This window comes from Melospiza melodia, chromosome 2 (assembly GCF_035770615.1).
Source record: "Melospiza melodia melodia isolate bMelMel2 chromosome 2, bMelMel2.pri, whole genome shotgun sequence".
Lineage (NCBI taxonomy): Eukaryota > Metazoa > Chordata > Aves > Passeriformes > Passerellidae > Melospiza > Melospiza melodia.
This window is the reverse complement of record NC_086195.1, coordinates 66,021,008-66,043,093: the sequence shown is the minus strand read 5'-3', so window position 1 is coordinate 66,043,093 and position 22,086 is coordinate 66,021,008. Positions and strand designations below refer to the sequence as shown.

Sequence of the window (22,086 nt, the reverse complement as noted above, 5' to 3'; positions counted from 1 at the left end):
TACCCACATGCCTGTATATGCTTGGACCTGGAGCTACCACCTCAAGGAGATTAACTTGTAGAACATCCCTCCATTAGCTCCATCCACTCGAGGTAGTATGTGGTAGGGTTTCCTTTAAAACCCCTCTTTGTGGCCAGCTAAGCTATGTCAGACCCTTGCCTTAGGGCAGTATCCAAGCACCAATTGCCATGCACATACTGGGCCCTCAGCTTTGAAAGGACACATTAAAGCACTGTATGAACAAGAAATTAGAAAATTAGAGTAATTAGAGTAAAATAGAGTGTTGAACCCTATGCCATCAAAACCTCAGCAATTATCATTTCTACCCTTTTTTTTCCAACAGTGGTTTCAGTAAAATCTGAAGATGATCCTTTTGAAACACAGAGAGGGTACTTGCAGCTGTAATTTGCAGAAGAAATCTCTTATTTTTACCCCTGCTTCTATGAATTTAGTGCTTGTCTTGGTATATGAGCATTGTAGCTGGGTACTATCCCTGGCAGGACAGCAGGCTGAGCATCCCAATGCACAGGGACCCAGAGGCTTTGCCATGTCCTATCTGCTCTCATCCACAGCTGAGCCATCCTTCTCTGGTTTTCCCATTTGAGGCTGTGCTTTGTAGAATGACAAAATGTTTTGGGTTGGAAGAGACCAAAAAGGCCATTTAGTTCTAACCCCTCTGCCCAGCAGCAATGACACCTTCCACTAGACCAGATTGCTCAGATTCCCACCCAACTTGGCCTTGAACACTCCCAGGGATGGGGCACCTGCAGCTTCTCTGGGCATGGTGCTGATGATAGGTGTGACATAGCCTTTGAGAGACCACTGGTTTTTTTAGATGTCAATGGCAGGCCAGGTGGGACACCTCAGGGAGGTCAGAAGGCATTAGGGAACAAAAGGGATTTGTGAGACCGCTCCTGTGTGGGACAGAAGACAGTCTAGGGCAGTGAAGGCCCAGCAGAGCCTGTAATTCCTGCCTAAAGCCTGTGTGACACCACGTGGATGTGTTATACCCAGAGGACATCATGTGTGTCACTATACCCTGGGAGTGGAGCTGAATGGGGCTACCCAGCTTCTCCAATGTTTTAGCAGGAGCTAAGCTATTTTCCATCTCCCTGATGGATCCAAAAACACTCACTTACATGGGAGCTCAGTTACCCTGTGGGCATGGAAACACACCCTGGCATCAGCTGGAGGGTTCAAATCCCATCAGTGACACTGCAGGGGACACATCTGCCAACAGGCACAGCTGGGAGGGGATTTCTTATAGCTAAAGGGCTGTGCTGGGAGGAAAGGAAGCTTCAATGGTTGGGAAAGGAGGGACAAACTCAATGTCCAAGGCATTTTTGGAGGACCTGGCTTCTCAACCAATGGCCATTGGTGTTTATCCAAAGAGATGAAGCCCAGGGCAGCCCAGGACCCACAGTGGGGTGCTGGGCCCCTCATCTTCCCCAGTTTTATAGCAGGGACTTACCTTGCCATCCACAATGTCCTGGCTGCGCTGCTCTGAAGAAGACAGACCTTTGCCAGTGCAGCAGGATCATGGATCAGCCACAGGCTCCACTGCTGTGTGACACAGAGCCGTGTGTGACAGACACAGGACACCAGGCTCCATCCTCCCCCCAGCCATCACTCTAGCCATGGCTGAGGGCATTGCTGCTCCCTGGAGGAATGAGCAAGGTGCTTTCCAGGCATCATGCTTCAGTGTTTTCATGGATTCCTTTGCAGCTGCAGGGTGCGAGGCTGGGGGGCTGCAGCCCTGGCTTGCTGATTAGCACCAGGACTGCTGCACACATAGCTCGATGAGATCCAGCCTCATCTGAGCAGGGAAAAACCCTCAGAATAACAGAAAATCAGGGGTGGTTATAAGCTTGGCATTTAGGGAGTCCTCAGTATTATCATACTCAGATGTTCACTGAGAGGGAAACTTAATTAAAATGAGTTCTGAGAAGGGCTTGACACTTTTTTTCTCCAGAGCAGCTCACTGCTTAATTGGAGAAACAGACTGTGTTCAGCAACTTAGTGGAAAAACCAAGGCTTTTTTGGACAGGAATATGAGAAGGAAGGCTGAGGACTGTGAAATATATTTTACCAGCACTGATTTCAGCTTGGCCTAAGGATCAAAATCCTGATAGTGATGGTCTAGTCTGAGTGATGAACTGGCAAATCACACTTACACATGGAAAAATATGTGACTGGGATAACAGAAATCCCCTCCCTTGTCATGCTCTCATGTTTTTCTTGCAAGTGCCCTGCACAAATCTCTTTCCTGGAAAAAAAATCACACTCTGACAGACCCGATGATGATGATGCATCATGTCTGATTCCCAGGGAGCTGGTTTTGGTGGCATTTGAGCATGAGCAGGAGATTAGAGGGGAGCCCAGGGATCAAACTGCCCCCGCTGAATTGCTTTCCAGTCTAACCAGTTGGGAAATGTGCAGTCTACCAGCGAAGGAGCGCTCTCTTGTGGGCTATGCAGAGTGTGAGTAGAGCGTGTGTCAGCTATGTTGGCTCAGAGGTGATTAATAAAGAAAATAAAGACTGGGGAAGAAAGGCGTGACATAAACCGGCACAGCAGCTAAGTGCAACCAGATGTCAGCTTGTTTTGATCTTCCCCTTGCAAAGCCAAGGAAGAAGGAGCACAAATAAACCCCCCTCAGAGTCAGAGCCACTTTAGGCACCCACTGAGCTGCTTGAGGCCAATTGAGATGAAAGGTAAGGTCCAACATGTCCCATACCCCTGGCTGGGGGCTGTGGATTGAAGAAGCATGTAGGACAGCTGGCCACAAGGCACAGACATACTGGGTTTGCTCCAACTTCCCCTGTGTTGGGGCTCTGGCAAAGCAGCCAGCAGCTGAGGATGGCAGCTGGACCAGGCAATTAAAGGTGAATATTCTTCTGCCTATAGTCTCGAGAATGTGGTGAACACAAGAAAGAAGAAACACAGATGAGGATGATGATGATGATGATGATGATGATGATGATGATGATGATGATGATGATGATGATGATGATGATGATGAGAAGAAGAGCCTGTTAATTGATACAAGATGGTTTGTTCAAGGCTGACAGCCATACTTGTCCTTGCTGGGTGGGTGAAATAATTTCCCTCTGGACTTAGAAAAAGCTTTTGACAAAGCACAATAGCCTGAAACAAGTTGTTTCACCTCCTGGAGTACCCTCTACCTCTTTGGACCTGCTTAGGTGTACTGAGAGGAGCTCTGCTCACACTGTGCCCATGTAACCATCTCCGCTGCATCTCATAGCCCAGGAGTGTTTAGAAACTAGAATAGAATCACAGAATTGTTAAGCTTAGAAAAGCCCTCAAAGAGCATCACATCACGTCCAATCATTAACCTGGCTCTGCCAAGCACACCATGTACCCAAGTGCCACAATTACATGCATTTGAACACCTGCAGAGATCTGACCCCACCACTTCCCTGGGCAGCCTGTTACAGCACTTGACAACTCTTCCAGGGAAGAATTTTTTCCTACTATCCAATCTAAACCTTCGCTGGCACAAATTGAGGCCATTTCCTCTTGCCCTGTAGCTTGTTACTTGGGAAATAGCCACCAGAAAACCCCAGGGAGAAAACTAAAGCTTTTCCAGCCCAGATCCAATAAATGGAGCTGAGTTAATGTGCAAAATGCTGATTTTTACAGTTAAGCATATCCTTACACACTTCACTGTAGTATGCTTACATACTTTACTGTATTGAGATTCCTCCTGGCCCAGGAGAATTTCTCCTTGGCCTTTCCTCTCAGAGGATAATGCTCAGAGGTTGGGATAGGACCAGAGTTGGATACTGCTGTAGATGAACATCTTCACTCCTCACCAGATGGAATATTTACATTGATATTTACATTATATATTACATGGATACCATATATATCACACAGATGGAATACTGCTGGCATATTTACACTCCTGCTCAACACCCCTCCTCCCAGTCAACCAGATAGGAAATCATTTGGCAGATCCTCATCTAAACAAGCCTAGTGCTCAGGAAAAGTGGCATAAATTTACTCAAGATGGGGTAAAACATGGCTTGCACATACACCCACGGTCTTAGGGAGGAAGCAGAAGTGACAGCTCTTTGCTGCACCTGCTGCATTATGCACTTGGTATTTCAGTCACTCAGAGTGATGTTGATCCAGGTGCAGGCCTGCTCATGTTTTGTGCTCTTTAAAACACAGGCAAAGGTACCCCACGTTCCAGTGCCTTATTGTGCAAGACCACATGGTCTGCTTTAGAGACAGCTGCAGAAGGTAAAGTGACGGAAGAAAGGAGGCAAGGACTGTGTCCCTATTTCACAGCCTGATGCTGGCACTGCTAGTGGGAAAAGACGAGCTGTCCTCCCCAGTGCCTTTCTCCTACTAAATCCATCTGAGAAGGAGGCAGTCCTAGAAACTGGGGAGGTGGTTTCTCACCAGACTGCTCTGTTTTGCCTACCTTTGAGCACTGCAAGCCTCATAAAAACACTCTGACATGGTTTGAAAGGACAAATGAGAACTGCCCTGGCAAGGGTTGGGAGTCTGGGCTCAGAGGCTTTTGGAATCTCTGGATCTGTAATGGGAAGAAAAGGCCAATGAGGTTGGAACCTTGAAAAATTGGAAGCAGTCTATGAGAGTCATGGACAGTTTAGGACAGGGCTTTTCTGACCCTCCTCTGATAAATCCCCCAGCAGTTCTCTCTACAAGTACCTGCAGGCATTTGTGCCACTGGATCTGCCCATGGCAAGCCCAGTGTTTCCTAGGGCAGCAGTTTTGCTGCTTTCCCAGACCTGGGTGCTGCCCTTTTTCTCCTGTGGTTCTGAGCATTCAAGATTTCCCTTCTGGCTTGCAGAATGACTGCCTGTGCCTCGTGCCTGCTCCTCATCCACAGCAGGGCTGGAGGTATCAGAGCAACACACCGTCAGCCTGAGAGGCTTATCATTATCAGCTTAGGAGATGTAGGTCGTCAGGGAATTTTAATCAGCAGAGACACTTTCACATCCAAAGAGACATAGATATTATCAATTCCCTTAAATGGGCACCAGAAGAGATGAGCTATAGCTCTTGGGACTCTTCCTTTCTTCATCGTGTCTGAAATAAAATGTTCTATGAAATGCAGTGATGCTGTGCTGATCCCCAACTGTTAATGCCCTGGTTTTCAGCCACAGATGTGCTTAGAAAGTCAAATTTCTCTGAAGGCTTTTCTTTTCCATGAGGAACATGCTGTTTATTTCTCTCACTTCTCTGGAAGGCACCCTTCATGATGGCCGCCTGGAAAAGCTGTACCAGGACACTGCAGGCTGCTGGTGTTTAAAAATGCCTGTCTGTCTTCTGGGTCAGTGCTTATTTCCACCAACAGTTTTGATCTGTTTTCCTCTCCCTCTCCCTGAGGGCATTCCTCAGTTGCCCTGCTGTAGCATTCCATGCTGTGCAGCAGCAGCAGCTAATGGGGACTTAGTGAGGTGTGAGCCTGGATGTGCTTGTTTCAGATGAAGGGATTAATACCTGGGGGCTTGTCTGGGACTCCTGCAGACAGCAGGTTTGAAACATGGCAAGGTTTATCCTTTGTCTTGCTTCTGTCAACATCTTCATTAAATTACAATTCCATTAAAAAAAAAAAATCACACTGTTGGCATGAAGATATGAACAATTGGTAATTATATTTTTTTTTTCTCCCTTCTGTGGTTAGTTGAATTGCAGGTTTTGCTCTTCGGGTGGCAGTTACGACTGATTACTTCTATAATCCCAGAAGGCAATCAAAAAGTGAACCTGGGATGTGTTTTGCTCTGTTATCTCTGGTCTTGCTGAAGAGCTAAAGAATATGTTTAACAGATGTGTTACTCTAGATGGGTTAACTGAGTTTGAGCAGCACTACAAAATAACCATCTGCAATCATCCATGTGGTTCTAATGTCCCCTGGAAACAGTCATGTCAAGGGTTGCCTTCATAAATGACAATTAATAGGCACTAAAAGTAGGTGTGCTCTGAAACCACGTACATTGACCCTCATTAAGCTTTGTCCAGGCTCTGGAAATAATGAAAATATTTCCTTTAGAGAGGGAGGGTTGTCAGAAAGGCGTTAAATACAGTTTTTAAAAATGCCAGTAATCCTTCAGATTAGCTTTTCTGTCAGTCTGAAACAGGGCCAGTTAAATTCCAGCAAATTAAGCAGGCACTGGTCCAGCCCTGTGGATACAAAGGGATTAGAAGGCTGGGGCAGAGCATAGGCTTTTCATGGAAGAGAGCTGTGAAGAGAAACAGGGTGCGGAAAGGTGGTGACTCTCCTGCTCCAATGCAATGCAAAGCTGTTGTCAGACACTGCAAGAGCAGCCCAGAGGATATATGGAGATATACATGCATACAAATAGGAAGGACGTAGATGGGTTGGAGAGAGTCCAGAGGAGGCCATGAAGGTGCTCAGAAGGCTGGAGCACCTCTGCTGTGGAGACAGGCTGAGAGAACTGGAGTTGTTTCACCTGGAGAAGGGATGGCTTTGGGAATCCCTTAGAGCCCCTTCCAGTACATAAAGGGGCTACAAGAGAGCTGGAGAGGACAAGGAGAGATAGGACATCTGACAAGGACATGGAAAGATAGGACAAGGGGGAATGTCTTCAAACTGATGGAGGACAGGGTAAGGTTAGATGTTGGTAAGACATTTTTCCCTTGTGAGGGTGGTGAGGTACTGGCATGGGTTGTCCACAGAAGCTGTGAAAGTGTTCAAGGCCAGATTGGATGGGGCTTTGAGCAACCTGATCTACTTGAAGGTGTCTCTGTCTGTGGCAGGGGAGTTGGAACTGGATGGTCTCGAAGGTCCCTTCCAACTCAAACTACTCTGTAATTCTATGACTCTATGAACTGAAGATATATATATATACACATAGCTGAAGCAGAAGCAGAAGAGATGAAGACATTGGGTTGCAGGAAGATGCTACCTGCTGAGACCTTCCATCTACCCAGGGATGTTCATACCTAGCTCATGCTCCATACTAATTAACCAGTTAATTCATTGATTTATAGATTTTCTGTAGCTCCTAATTATGGCTAGATATCTGGGTATTGTGATAGCAGAGAACAAAATTTTTGATAGGCAAGATGAGAGCTGGAGGAAGATATAATACCAATCCTGGGTGGCCTGTGCTGTGGTTCGGTATCCAAGTTAAAGTCTATCCAGCAGACATTTGAAAGGTCAGATAATTTAGATAAAATTGTAAATCTGGCTATTTTCCTCAAGCTGCCAAAGAGGCTGGGAAAGATCTATTGGGATAGAAGATGTTCTGGTGTAATTTCCTCTATGGGGCTTGTAAAGCCCTTGTGCAAAGATGCAATTCACTGTCATTTCCTGGCTTTATTTTAGGGATAAATGCCAGTTATCTGATCTGTCAGGATCTGATGAATACTCCAGTGAGATTATGTGGTTGTGGGAAAGTTTGCAACATAGCATCGGCTAAGACATCATGCAGAACGTCAGCAATCCATGAGTCCATTGACGCATTTGGAAATCTTGTTATCATTCACTGTGTGCAGGCTTGGCCAAAACCCATCATTCTTTGTCTGCCAGAAGATTTATGGTGATATTTTCTGTTGTTGTTTTTTTTTGTTTTGTTTTGTTTTGGGATTTTTTTGCCACGCTTCATTTAAGCCATTTACTTTTTAAATATCCAAGGAATGACAAGCTTCCTGAACTCTGCAAGTTCTGTGAGGGTTTGCTGTTCCCCTGAGGTTTTCTGTCAAGGCCACCAATGAAATTGCAGTTGTCACTGAGTGTGCTGGTTTTGGCTGGGGTGGAGTTAACTTTCTTCCCAGCAGATGTTATGGAGCTGTGTTTTGGATTTGTGCTGAACACAGAGTTGATAATGCAGAGATGGTTTTGTTACTGCTGAGCAGGGCTTGCCCAGAGCCAAGGGATTTTCTGCTTTCACACTGCCATGCTCATGGGGAAGCTGGGTGTGCCTGGGAGGAACCACAGACTGCACAGGTGACTCCAGCTGACCAAAGGGACATTTGAGACAGTGTGGCATCATGCTCAGTGTACAAACTGGGGGAAGAGGGAGGAAGGAAAGGACATTTGGAGTGAGGTTTGTCCAGGTCACCATTATCTGTGATGGGGCCCTGCTCTCCTAGAGATGGCTGAGCACCTGCCTGCCCATGGGAAGACATCTCCTTCAGCAGATGGCTTTAACTTACTCATTGAAAGTCTTGTCTGGCTATGCCTCATGTAAAAAAAATAAAATTATGAACAGTAGCTACTTCGCATATTCTCATATTCTAAAAGTTTTGGAAATGTCCCCTGTAAGAGGAGTGAATTTGAAGGCTGTCAAATTCAACACTCGGGCGTTGATGCCTAAATAAATACATGTACAAATATCTCATCTGGTATTATGAGACTCTTTCCTGCCAGCTCTAATATTGACTATCTAAACCTGCAGCATCACATATTCCACTAATGCCAGTGCCAGAGACATCAGATTTCACAGGCTACAAAATCTGTTTCCAAGAAAATCAAATAAATCTAGCCTTTTTTGGAAAGTGGACTCACTTGTACTTGACTCTGCAGGACTCAGGGATGACCTTTTGGTGTTCTGGTGCAAACCAGATAATCTGGAGAAAAAGGGCTTCCAAGGGCTTGACTGCATCTTGCAACCAGGACAATATGCCACAGCAGGACAATCCTTCCCAAAAATTCCAGTCCCATCAACACCATGGGATATCAGATACTTCCTGTGCTGCAGAGTCAAGAAAGTGAGCTCAGGTTGGGTTGACATCATGCAAACTCGATGTCGTGGAAAGGACAAAGTGGAGAGGAACTTCTAAGGAATGAAAGGGTGAAGGTTTACTAATGCCAGACCATGAGGCTGGACTGAAAATAAGTCTTGTCAGTCAGACTTTATGTAACTTTTGCGGTTAAGTCACAATTCTGGTATGTAAGGTCAAATGGTGACGCTGTCTTCCTGAATACCTACAAAATGTCATCCTACTGAAAGGTGATATTGAAGAGAAAATTAGTGTTACATAGCCAATGTGTCTGCACAATAGAAAAAAAGAACTTAGTTGCTCTTTTGACATTAAATAGTAGATGAGTACTCTCCTTTGTTAGTGTTTTCTAGTGGAGCCTCTGGGATATGATTTTTTTTTTCCCAGTGCTGTTCAATAATTCTAGCATATTACTTGGAAGACAGAGAAAAAACATTATTCATATAACTTGCAAATTAGTCTGGACCTCTGATTAAATAGAAATATTTGAAAAGCACCTACTTAACCAGTTGGGTTTGTAAACATCTGGGGAGAAAAATTTATACTACGCTTCTAAGGCAGATGTTTGCACTAAGGAGAGCAGAAAAAGGCTTAAAATCAGTGGTTCTGCAACTGTGTTCATCCAAGCTATAGAATTAAAGTGCAGAAAAAATCAAATAGGTGATAAAGGATGCCATGACACCTATATTCAGCATTAAGGAGTGAGGCTTACTAACTGATACTGGTTTTAACTTGGCCAAAAGAAAGAAAATTAAAAATGAACGTTAAAAGAGCATTGCAAGGATGGAATCCTGAAAGCATGCACTATGGCAAGAGTCTTAACGAGCTGTTAATTTATTTTGCCCAGAGAATGACTGGGATGTGAGCTAATTATGGTGTGCAAATGTCTACAGGGAGGTGATATTTATTGTGCTTCCTGTTTTGTTTTGGTTTTCTTTCTCAGGCAAAGGCAGAGCGAGAGCCAGTTGCAGGAAGCTGAAGCCAGACACCCTAGATGTTAAGTGGGTATTTTTAATGTTGAGTGTAATTAGCTCTTGGAATAGTAGCCATAGGAACCCAGTAGATCCTCCAAGGTTGTAGTTTTTAATTAGGGCTCAGAGGATGTGGAGAAAGGCTGATGTGAGTGTTGCTGTACTGCTCTCCCTCAATTTTCTCTATAATCAGTTGAGATATAAGACTTTTCTTCAGGGAGAGCAGAACATGAATCAAGCCTTTTCCCTGTCTGTCTCTGCTGACAGCAGAGATTTTCCAGAGAAATCAGCTTTATTCAGCGGCACCCTCTGGTATAATTCATTACAAAACACATTTTGTATCCAGGATGCTGGAAGAGCTCAGAGCAGCAGCAGCAGCTCCTGGGAGGCTGCTTGGCCAGGCTTGATGAGAGAGGTCAGACTGAGAGATTAGAGCACCCTCTCCTGCTCTAAAAATTAAAAGCAAAGCGATGCAGCTGTGGCTTTACTGTCCCATAGGCAATGTTGTGTCACTCACCCACTTCAGTGAGCACTGAAGAGTGTTGGGAACTAATCTGATGGTATGCAAATAACATAAGCATTGCAAAGAAATCTTTGCTTTCTAGTGTGGTTGTGGCAGTAATGATAAGCTGTAGATGTGAGGAGGAAAAACCAAGGTTGGGGGACATAAGCAGGGTTTGGAGATATAAGTAGGGTTTTAAAATTCAATGTTTATTTCAGCCAGATAGGTTACATAAATACTTGGGGGTTTTTGCCTCAGCTGCTTGATTTACCTTGTTTGTTTATTAGTGAAATCAATCAGGCAATGCCAGGACCTGAGCTTGTTTTGCAGAAGTAGGAGTGTTATCCTTAGTCTTGGATACCCTGAGCATGGAGAGATGTGCTGGAGCCACTTGGGATAACCAGATTTTCTGTGGAGGATGGATTAATGCCACAGTTATTACCTAATGGAAGGAAGGTTATTACATCAGCAAAAAAAAAGAGAAGAAAATGAAGAGAGTGATTAAGTTCTCAACCCACTTTGCTATGGAAAAGTATGAAGTGTTAAGGGCAGAGTAATTATGCTAATGAATAGACTGCCAAGATTATTTTTTAATCTTTCATTGCTGAGATTTGAATGCTATAAACAAACATCCTCTAGAAGTGAGTCACTGGAATTTTGCAGCTTCTCCTGGAGACTCTGAGTCTGCTGACCTGAAGTGGAATTAAACTGTGCAGCCCCATTGCTGATACAGAAAGATAGCACTGAGCATATGACATATGGACAGAGATATAGGCATATCTGTACGTGGATAAATCAAACTTATAAGTTCAAATATTTTTTTAATAAGACTCTCAACTGAAAATATTTATTTAATGTTATTTTTTGAGTGAAACTGGGTGTCAAAACCTGATATACTGGTAGCATACAAAGCAGTGTTCTGAGTTCAGGCTTGAGTGTGTCTTAGGCGCTTTCCAAATATGAAGCTATTTTATAATCCCTGATAACAATCTTGAGCTGTAACAGCCTTCAATGAAGTGCATGCCCAGGAACCTCCCTGGATTTGGACTGTGGAAATTAATGAATAGGAGTAAATGAATGAAATTAACAGAGAGAGCTGCTCTCCCCACTGCATCTGAGAGACTCTGTGGCTTCCCTCAATCATTAGTCATGAGGAACTGCTCCTAAACTCACGCCACTAAGATGTGTATAATTTATATGATGTAGTTGAATTACAAATTATTCCCTCTAGACCACAAATGCTGGGCCTCTGACCGCAGCTAAATTATTGCAAGGGGCTTCCTAGCTCAGACAGGCATGGAGACATTTAAGGCTTTTCCACAATGATAATTGTATTGCCAGGTCCAGGAGGAAGGTGCCTGGGAATGGTTTATTGGAGGGCTCATCTCTAGGGAGGTATATACAGGATCCATAGAAATAACCAAGAGTCATTACATAATGGAATAGTTTGTATTGGAAGAAACCTTTAAAGGTCATCTAGTCCAACCCCCCAAGAAGACTTTGATGTAAGTGTAAAAGCTCTGTGTATGTCATAATGGCTACAAAAAAAAAAAAAAAAAAAAAAAACCAAACAACAATAGGAAAAAGGGGAACATGGCACATCAGCAAAATGATGAAGCCAAAGCTCAAATACGCTGCATACCCCAAACCTAAATAGCTCAAGAAGAGGAGCACTCTCTGCTGTGGTGCAGAGAGATTTAAAGAGCTGTTCTGCAGGAGCCAATCCCAGGAATTAAATCCCACTAATCCAAGGGCAGAGCTTTAAGATGCCAGCTTCTGGGTTACACTGGAGTACAATCTGTACTGAGACAGTTCAGTGTGAGGCAGACTTGGACCTCAGCAAGACCCTCAAGGAACTAAGGGCTTGGGTGGTTACAGCCCAAGCTGTGAAACCCTCAGGAGAAAAATGGACCTCACCAAAAGGGACACAACAAGCTTTTGACAAGGCACAGAGGATCCCAGAGCACCCACCCAGCTGGAATGGCCTGTGCACACAAGAATTTAAAGGAGGCGTGTGCCAAAGCAAGGGAAGCTGACCGTGCATTGCCTGTCCTCATGGTGGTACCCCCATCCAAGGACAGCCACTGACTCTGGAGAGAGCCTGCTCTGCTGTGGGTGGCTCCTTCTGGAGGTCTCCCTTCATCAGGCAGAGGAGCTGTGGGTGCATTTGCAGCACAGACTGCCCTGCAGTGCTCCGTGCTGTGTGTCCCGGTGCCGGAGCATCCAGGATAAAAATACTTCTCCAGGAATGAACAGGTAAGCCAGAATAAGGGGCCTGCTATTTTTAGAGCACAAACTTGCTGGGATCTGCAAAGTTTTCGAAGCCATGGGGTGACACTGCAGATGGAGGAGAGCCTGCTATGGCTTTGGTATTTCTGTGCTTGGCTGTGAAGGGGGAAACTGTTATTTAAAAAAAGCCCCAAACAACCCTATGGCTCCTAGTATTTAACCAAGAATATTTGAAGCACACTTGCATACACAAAGGTTTTGACCTGACAGTTATTTAGCAGTTCTTTATCTAAATTCAAATCATAATCCTCCTTTCCCTCATTTTCTGATTATCTGTTTATCCACCTTTCAATTTGTCAGATTTAAGAGACTGAGTTGCCCTTGAAATTTTTTTCCAGAAAGTTTTAAAGTTGTATGCACATACATATGTATCTCTAAGTATATGAATATGTGTGTGTGAGTTTTTGTCTTTGTATGGGCTCTGATTCATATTCACAACCCACTGAGGATTTTTGAGGGAAGCTAATGGCCTAGCTGACTCCACCATTTAATTTTCTTATATAGGTGCATGTCTGCACGTCTTTGAAACTGTCTTTCTTAGGAACCAGAAGCACAGTGTACCAATAACTTGTACTTACCGCTGCAAACAAAGCAGACTCATTCCTCACTGCCTGGTTTCACAGTATATTGCAAAACATATTAAAATGTTTATGTAAGTCTGCATTTAAGGGTTATGGCGTGTCTGACACTGGCTGGACCCACCTGTCTGTGTGTGGGTTTGGCTCCCCAAAGACTTGTGCCTTGGGAGCTGCTGTGAAGCTTGGGCTGACTCAGCTGTACCTGCATGCACGGAACAGATACATGTGGTGAAAGGCAAACGTAATCTGCTTTCCTTCCAGCATCTGGTAACACTCTGCCTGCTTCCTGAAGAACTTGGTGCAGATCTGTCCACTTGTGAAACAATGTCATTTCCCCTGTGGAGTCCTCACAGCTCCTCCTGGGCGCTGTCGAGGCACATCAGAGTGCATCACTTCAACACTGGAAACTCATTCAAGACATTTTTCCAGGATCTCTGGTGGCTGCTCTTTGGAATAATCCTACTTTGTTCCCCAGTACGTTGCTCTGTCTTTAAAATTGGACTGCTTGGACCCTGGAACTGTGACCCCTTCTTTTCCAAAGCCTTTCCCCATGTGGCTGCCAGGTTAGCTGTGGGACGAATAAGCAGAGATCCTTCACTAGCTCTTGGCCACCGGCTGGATTATGTGGTTCTGCAAGAAGAATGTGACACGCCAAAAGCTCTGGTTAGATTTTTTGACTTTGGAAAGCTTTCCTCAGCTTTTATAGGCCCTCTAAACCCTGGCTTCTGTGAGGTGGCTGCACATTTAGGGAAAAACTGGAATAAAGCTATCTTTTCATGGATGTGCATCAATTATAAGTTGGATTCCACCATCCACCATAATGCATTTGCAAGAACTCTGCCCTCTCCAATGCAAATTTTGCTTACAATAATGAAATATTTTAGGTGGGCTCATGTTGGCATCATTGCATCCAGTGATGATATTTGGATGTACACAGCCAAGGAGGCAGCAACCGCACTCAGGAACTATGGGCTACCTGTAGGCATTGTTACATCCGTGCATAAGGGAGAAAAAGGCATTGAAGACACCTGGAACAAGGTTAAACAAGTTAATAACATTAAAAGTAAGTGCTTTGAGTCTCATGCTTTTTTAAATTTTTTTTTCCCCAGGGTAGGACCACATTGTTACCCAATGGACATACTTTAGAGAATGAAAACTTAAAGTGATTTAAGTCAAGCAGAATTTTATCTCTGATCCTAATGCAGACAGGGCTTCACATAAAAGAATGCTAGGCATTTTGTATGTGATGAATATAGGTCAAAATCATCTACTACAACCTGAAACACTGGGTCCCGCTTGTCTGAAAAAAAAATTGTAGATGGTTTTCTGTGCCTGGCTTGTGTAAAGAAGAGTTTATAGGAAGGTTTTGTATTTAAGGTGATTTGTATTGTGGAATATCAAAAATCAATATCAATATCAAAAATCTTGCTTTGATGCTGTGTCCTGTATTTCAGATCTCCCCACCAGACATTGGCCCCATGACATTTTGCAAGAAAAGGCACAGACTTTGGGACAGTCAAGCATGGACCAGATGTTTAAACACAGCCTAGCCGTGTCAACCTAAAATCTGTATATTTGGTGGCAGGGTGAGCATTTGGAAGTTGGGCACTGCTTACAGCTGCATTGTGTTTGTCAGCTCAGCACACAGAGAGGGAAAGCTCAAGTTTGGGTCAATGACAGAAATGACCACAACTGCCCATCTTCACCTGTGCCTCACTCCTATCAAAGCTTCTCTCCATTCCTTCTTTACAGCTCCAGAAATGGTTAACACCCACAATCTCCTTTATTAGGTGGTACAGACCTCTAGAGGTTGAACAAAACGGGTGTGACTCTCAGCTTCCCCAGCACATAACATCAGAACCTGACCTGACAGAGTAGTTCAGGCAGCTCTTTTACTGAAATAGCAAGAGCTATGTCGTGTTGAAAACCCCAGGCAGATTACTAACACTCTCCACTGTCCTTGTGTTCCAGTTATTCTCCTGTGCATGCATTCTGTTCTCATCGGAGGGCAGGAACAGGCTGCCTTGCTCACAAAAGCTCTGGAAATGGGACTAGCAGATGGAAGATACATCTTTGTTCCCTATGACACTTTGCTGTACAGTCTGCCTTACCAAAACATCTCATTCAGTGTCTTTGATAATGACAGCAAGCTCCGGGAGGCTTATGATGCTGTGCTGACAATTACGCTGGAGTCCGGAGAAAGGACTTTCTATGATGCATTCAGGGAGGCTAAAGAAAGTGGTGAAATAATCAGGGATTTGGAAGCCACACAGGTAAACAGTCTTTCCCTTGGGCTTTTCTGGGACCTGTCAGTAGGAAACATAGCAATAGTTACAGAGAAAGTACTGGGAAGAGTCATTCCAGCCTGCACACTTTCATTTTGAGAAAAATACAGAGAAATTTGAATGTGGTCTGCGCTCATCTGGAAAGGTCACTTTTCCCAGATGTCTGGCATTATAACTCACTTGATTAAACTGTAGGATCATGATGGGAATTCAAGAGAAAGGGGCTATGTCTGAGGCTCTCAGATTTGGTTTGCTGTGTGCTAGCTGCAATGGACTTGAATTAAAAAGGTATCTCTTGAGGTGGATAAGGTCCATGGATTTTGCAGGGAATCAAAGTAAGATATCCATATGACTGAGAATTTGAGGGGATGAGACAGACTAAAGAAACACTGGATGCTTCTAGAGGGAAATATTTAAGACCATTGCTATTGCATTCTTCTTAGCACTATAGTCAAGGTTATTCTTTGTCAGCATGATCATCTAAACATCCCCGGTAGCCTATTAAATACCAAATCAGTTTTTACCTTGAGAACATTTACAAGAACTGGAGAATCTTATACTGGTGAAGAGATACAGGAGTTAGCTGAGCTATTCTTCAAATCACCCTATGACATTTTAAAAAATTACAAGTACTTTTAAGGCATAATTTATCAGATCTGCATGGATCTACTTTAGAAGAAGATGAATCATGCCTTGCAAGCATTAATTTCTTTCCCTTCACTTTAATGAGATCCCAGGTTCACTGTATTGAGTGTCAGGTACTTCATTTCAGATCTCTACATCTGATCAATTAATCCCACAAATGTCAGATTTGCCTGTGGCTCCCAAGGGCACTCCTCATTTTTCTCACAGGTGTATGGCTGTAATCTCTCTTCACCTACCAGCTGTGAATGACCATGTGATTACAAAAGTCACCAGTTGTGTTAGAGCTTCCTAAATGAAGTCTGGCACGGAAGGGAGCAATGCAAACAGAAAAGGCTCTGTTACCCCACAGAACAAGTTTGCTGTGGCTCTGCTGGGGGATTTTTGCATCTTTGGGGTAAATAATACTTTGACAGAGAACACCAATCCTTTGGGCATGACACTTTTCCTGTCTTGGTATGGAGCCTCTGACTTCAATCTCCTATTTATAGAAGATATTTTAGTGAAATGTTTTGAGGCAGGATAAATTTGTGATAAATTTCAGCTGAACATCAAGCTCAGAATCTTGGCTTTTCCCATCATAATGCAATTTTGCGTGGTTTTAAAAAATATTTTGAAATTGAATTTTGTGAATCCACCATAAGAAAAGACAGATATTCAAAATCATGCATATATTGGGTCTACCTTCAACCTAAGATTCTTCAAACCCATTGCTCTGTGAGCCTTAATGTTCTGGCGTCTCACTATTTAAGTTACAGCTTAGCCATGGGGAAAGTATTTTTGCCACCAATCTCGAACAGAAGGTTAGGAGCAGTTTATCCTCAATTTCTCATGTATTTTTAGGTTTCTCCACTCTTTGGAACAATCTATGATGCCATTTACTTCGTGGCAATGGCTATGGACAGTGCACAGAGGAACGGAGTCAGAGCCTCAGGAGCCACCATAGCTGAGCACACAAAAAACTTCAGCTTCCCTGGGTTTAGCCACCAGGTAGAGACAGACAGCTGTGGGAAGGGGCTGGACAAGTACGTGGTACTGGACACAGATGGTCATGGGAACCAGCTTTTCCCAACCCACCTGCTGGACATGTCTGCAGCCTCTGTGCTGCCCCTAGGCCGGGCCATCCACTTTCCCAATGAAATTCCACCCAAACCAGACCCCAGCTGTTGGTTTGATCCAGATGTTCTCTGCACGGAAGGTAAGAAAGAAAAGAAAGAACCAAAAAATTGGGTGAATGGGCATTGAGTTCATGCTTCTCATTTTTCATCTTTTCTCTCTCTCCAAGTGGTTACCCCTTTAAATTAGAACTCCCCAAGCAGAAAAGTCTAAATTCAAGGATTTAATATAAAGATGCCCAGTTATCATGCTGTTTGGAATGGGAATCCTGTGCAGAGGTAACACCATCAAGCCACAATATTCTCCTATTGCTTGTTAGATCATAGAATAATAGAATCATTATGGTTGGAAGAAACCTCTAGGATCACTGAATCCTAACCTACCACTGCCAATCCCACCACTAAATATCACATCTACACAATTTTTTCAACAATTCCAGAGCCATTAATCCCACTACTCTTCTGGGCCAATAAGGTTGTTGTTACCACTGTTATATGTTGAAGGGTTTTCTGGGTATAACACTCAACACCTGCCAATATGAACAGTAACCATTATATAACAGAGGCTGCACCCAGCACTGTGTCTCTGTCCTTCTGGGGCACAGGACACTAAGAGGATTTGCCTTGAAGACAGCCTAAGAGAGCTGCACAAGAGCAGATGCCCTCAGCATCCTGCCTGTTCACCCCTGCTCCTGTTTTCAGGGAGCAATGAGGAGTGAAGGACCATCAAAGCTCAGCTCATTGAGAAAAAATTGATAATCATGACTCAAAATAATTCGAGTTATTATAGATAACCAAGGCAGTAATCAATCTGGGGGCAGAGATATCTGTGCTACTTTCTAGGTTTGAAGGAAGCACTGTGCACTGGGTTTACCTATTGTTTTTAAATTGAGGCAACTATGGTGCAGTCTTGAAGTTCACAGGAAAGCCAAAATCTCAGGGTAGGGTACTCAACCTCCTCTTCATATTTGCTTAAAATACTAAGCATTTACACCTATTGCTCCAGATTATGTCTTAAACAAATGAAGTTAACTACATCTATGGAATATTTCATCCAGTAGCTGAGAAAACCATTCTCCTTGGCTTAGGCATAACTAAGCTGACACATAAATCAGTGTCACTCCATGAAAACTGGATGTACTGATCTTGTAGAAACTGGCAAGCAATAGAAGAGATAAGTATAATACTATCATATATCTAATTTTACACTGCCCCTAGGAACAATGTAGCAATTTAACATCTCATTGCAGTCTATAGAAAAATCCCACTGATTTTTTGAGAGCTCAGATTTTATGTTCATACCTTTACAAAGGCATAAAGCTCTAGGCATCTGTCAATTAAACAGTAATTTATTATGATCGCTAGAATTTGAGACTGAACTTTATGGCTAGAATTAAATACAAACCTCACTCTAGCTTTTGTATGAAGTTAGGCTTGGAGGGGTGTTGGATGAGAAGCTGTCAGGCTGCTGTGCTTCCTAACTCCAGGCTCACCAGGAGCAGGGCTGAGCTGGTGTTCCCAGGACATGGACACAAACACACACACACACAGAGTGCAGACACAGCCAGTCACTGGCAGAGTAACACATACAGGAGAGTTATGTCTTTACAGGCACTGCTGAGACATGGACATCAGAAATGGCCTGGTGCTGCTCTTATGCACCTCATAATAAGGCTCCAAGTTTGGTAGCAGATCTCACAGCCTCAATTTCTTCAGACTCACAAATGCATCCTATGGCAGATGGTCCAAACCTAAATTCTCCCATAGCCATCTCTCAAACCCTTCAGGCTCTGCAGGGGCTGACTCCAGACTTGCAGTTTCTCATGGGTTGCAGCCTCCAGGACTTCCCTTCCCTGTGAGTTAGGTTGATGTTAAGTCTGTAAATGTCATACACAGTCAGAGAGCAGAGTTACTCAGGAAAAAAACGTAGATGGGCTTAAGAAGGTGGAAATGACTGCAGTGATCAAATGCTTGAAAAAAATGCACAGCATGGTTATGTGTGACCAGCATCCCCATTCTCTCACATACTTGAGCATTCCTGACCCATTCTATCTCTCCCTTTACCCATGTTTGCCCTTTCCCCTAAAGATCCTGTGAGAAGTTTCATGTACTCCTGCAGCTCCCTTAAAGCATTCCCTAATGACTTTAACTCAATCTCATAAATTCCCTCAAGCATGCTGTAAGTTTGCTCTTTCCCATAAGCTCATAATTAGCTTACTTTTACTTCTGGTTAGTTGTGACTATAGTATGGCTTGGGAGGGATGTTTCAAGGCCATCCATCTATTCCGATCCCACACTAGACCAGGTTGCCTAAGCAGCGATATTTCAGCTAAAATGCTCTGACTTTTCCTGAAATAAATACCAGTTTTCAAAAATTCCTTCAGCTTTCACTGCAATGCTCTAGGTCTCAGTGCTTGCACATAGGTGCCAGTGTAACATAAGAGTCATGAACCTTTTGTCAACCCAAATTTCTCCATGTTTGTTTGTGTTTATAGATCTATGAATATAAGCAGAATAAATAGAAAAGTTAGAAACCAGAAGAGACACAGCAAACAGTTCCCACTGGAATTTAGCTGATGCAGTCATATCAGCTTCCCTTAGCTCTCTAGTAAACACACTCATCAGCAAAGTATCTGGCTCCAGTACTTTCTGCTGATGGATGTGTTGAGGAGAACATCAACCTTCTGCTGCTCCTCCTCTTCTTCTCTTTTCAACATAAGAAATCTGCAGCAGAGAATGAAAAAGCCCAGATGGGCCAGTGACTCACCCTGGCTGTTGGTTTGGTACCACAAGATAAAGATTTTTTTCAGCATTTCAATTCTTCAAGAGAAAAGGGCCAAATGTTAAAAAGTTATCAACTTTGCAGAAGCTTCCTCTAAAACTTAACAATTCCCTGAAGAATTGTTTATTTATTTACTTGAAGAAAAACTATTTTTCCACTGGTCCACTGCTCTAAGTCTGGCTTAAAAAAAAAAAAGTGCATGGAAATAAATAATTAGCATAGCTGAAGTCTTATGTATGCCAAGTTAGTAAGTATTTGTGTATTCATAAACAAACAATGCATTAAAATTGTCTTCCAGCATTCTTCTGGCTGAATATTTGACTTTTTAATCAAATGGCCTGATATTGATGTTTTTAATATTATTGCCTAAATCAAAATGATTTTCTAATTCACTGATTCTTTTCCCATCTTTGCACAGGGATTGAGCCTGCTGTCATTTTCTTGGGAGTAATGCTGTTATTTGTCCTGGTGTTGTGTGCTGTGGGCCTGGCTTCTCTCATCAGGTGAGAATTGCAACAGGTATTTGAGTTGGTGCCACTTTTAACTTCTCTGTTAGTCTTGTGCTTTAGCCAGCAGTTTAGACTATGCACACACAGAAAGTCTGATTTTGCTCTTGGCTCTCCAGCCACATATCTCTTCACATTTGTGTGTGTTGGCCCTGGCAGCATGCCAGGCATCCACCAAAGGCATTCTATCTCTCCCTTCCTCAGCTGGGCAGGGGAGAGAAAATACAACAACAGGCTCATGGCTCAAGATGGGCTCAGGAGGGGATCGTTCACCAATTACCACAGCAGCCAAAATGGACTTGATGTGGGGAAATTAAATTTATTGCCAATCAAATCAGAGTAAGATAGTGAGAAATAAAATAAAATCTTAAAAATATCTTCTTCCCAGGCTTAACTTACTCCCAAATTCTCTACTTCCTCCCCAGCAGTGGCACAGGGGCCAGGGAATGGGGGCTGCAGTCAGTTCATCCCACCTTGCCTCTGCTGCTCCTTCCTCCTGAGGGGAAGGGCTCCTCACACCCTTGCCCTGCTCCAGCAGTTTGTTGCTGGATGTTTCTGAAACATTAGGAAGGTGGTTATCACTTTGGAAGTGCAAAGGATGACATAGAAACGAAATACAGGGATCTGTTATGAGGACTCGAGGGTTGAAACCAAGTATTTTTCTAACTTGAGATCATTCTTGCCTGAATTTCTGTCTTTAATATAATCATGTTCCCTATTAAACATGTGAGGCTGACCCTCTGTATTTTCTCCATGCACTAAAAAGAAAGAAAATACCTCTGGAGAGAATTTGAAGCAAATATTTAGGATACATCTTTATTATCAAGTTGATTCACTCTGTTTTGACCTGGGGTTCAGCTCCCTGGTCATTCCCATTATATATGTATTGGTCTGGGCATGAGATCTTAGGAGTAAAGGCAGTAGTGTTCTGGGGAAGGAATAATTTCCCATACTTGCATGTCACATCTGTGTCCCAACTCCATATCCAAGGTAGAAAAGTGCCAGAATGGATTGGTTGGTCCAGGAGCTATGGATTGCTCTTGGCGAGGTCACTATAGCCCATGGAGTAGTTTGTCTCTAATTATTGATGTCCTCATGACTGAACTCAGAGTGAAAATAGACTGAAATCAAAAGGCACATTTACTGAGCAGCAATTACTTCAGCAGAGCAGAGTTCCTAGATTGTTCCCTCCAGCTTTGCCTCTCAAATAATTCTGAGACATGTTTGTTTCCACTCCTGAATTATCCCTCCAAACCCAGATATAAGGGCCACCCAGCAAGGAACGCCCCAAACAGCTCCCCCACTTTCACAGCTGCTTCTGATAGAGCTGCAGACACTCATGAGGTCGCCTCCACCCACCCACTCTGTGAAACCCTGCTCTGTTTGCTGGCCTCCTGCCTCTACAATTAAGTAAATAAATGACAATCTTTCTGCCTACTCTGTTTGTAAGATCTTCCACCAGCACCAGGCTGTGCTTGGGAAGGCTTGGTCATGAGAAAAGATGTATGGCCATCTGCAAGGGAAGAAAAATTCCAGCATGACTCAGACAGTGATTTATATTAGGAAGGGGCATGTCTGGAACTAAATTTAAACCACAGCATGGTCTGAGTTGAAATGTGGAAGCTTTGGTCTTAGCTCTGTCAGGGATCTGCTGCATGACCTTAAATGAGTC

At 43.6% G+C, this 22,086-nt stretch overlaps 1 protein-coding gene across 6 annotated transcripts in view; it reads left to right on the top strand.

Annotated features, from left to right (window-relative positions):
* Window positions 1–22,086, top strand: part of GUCY2F (guanylate cyclase 2F, retinal) — a 113,520-nt gene that overhangs the window by 59,645 nt on the left and 31,789 nt on the right. For 2 of the 6 annotated variants that reach the window (XM_063148677.1, XM_063148674.1), the window contains exons 1-5: window positions 2,622–2,713; window positions 13,346–14,147; window positions 15,056–15,357; window positions 16,855–17,209; window positions 20,327–20,411. In XM_063148677.1, coding sequence (XP_063004747.1) covers window positions 13,409–14,147; window positions 15,056–15,357; window positions 16,855–17,209; window positions 20,327–20,411 — 1,481 coding nt within the window. In that variant the 5' untranslated portion in view covers window positions 2,622–2,713; window positions 13,346–13,408. Of the gene's footprint in view, window positions 1–2,604; window positions 2,714–11,797; window positions 12,474–13,345; window positions 14,148–15,055; window positions 15,358–16,854; window positions 17,210–20,326; window positions 20,412–22,086 lie in introns of those variants that run through there. The other 4 variants (XM_063148678.1, XM_063148679.1, XM_063148680.1 and 1 more) reach the window with 3 other exon arrangements.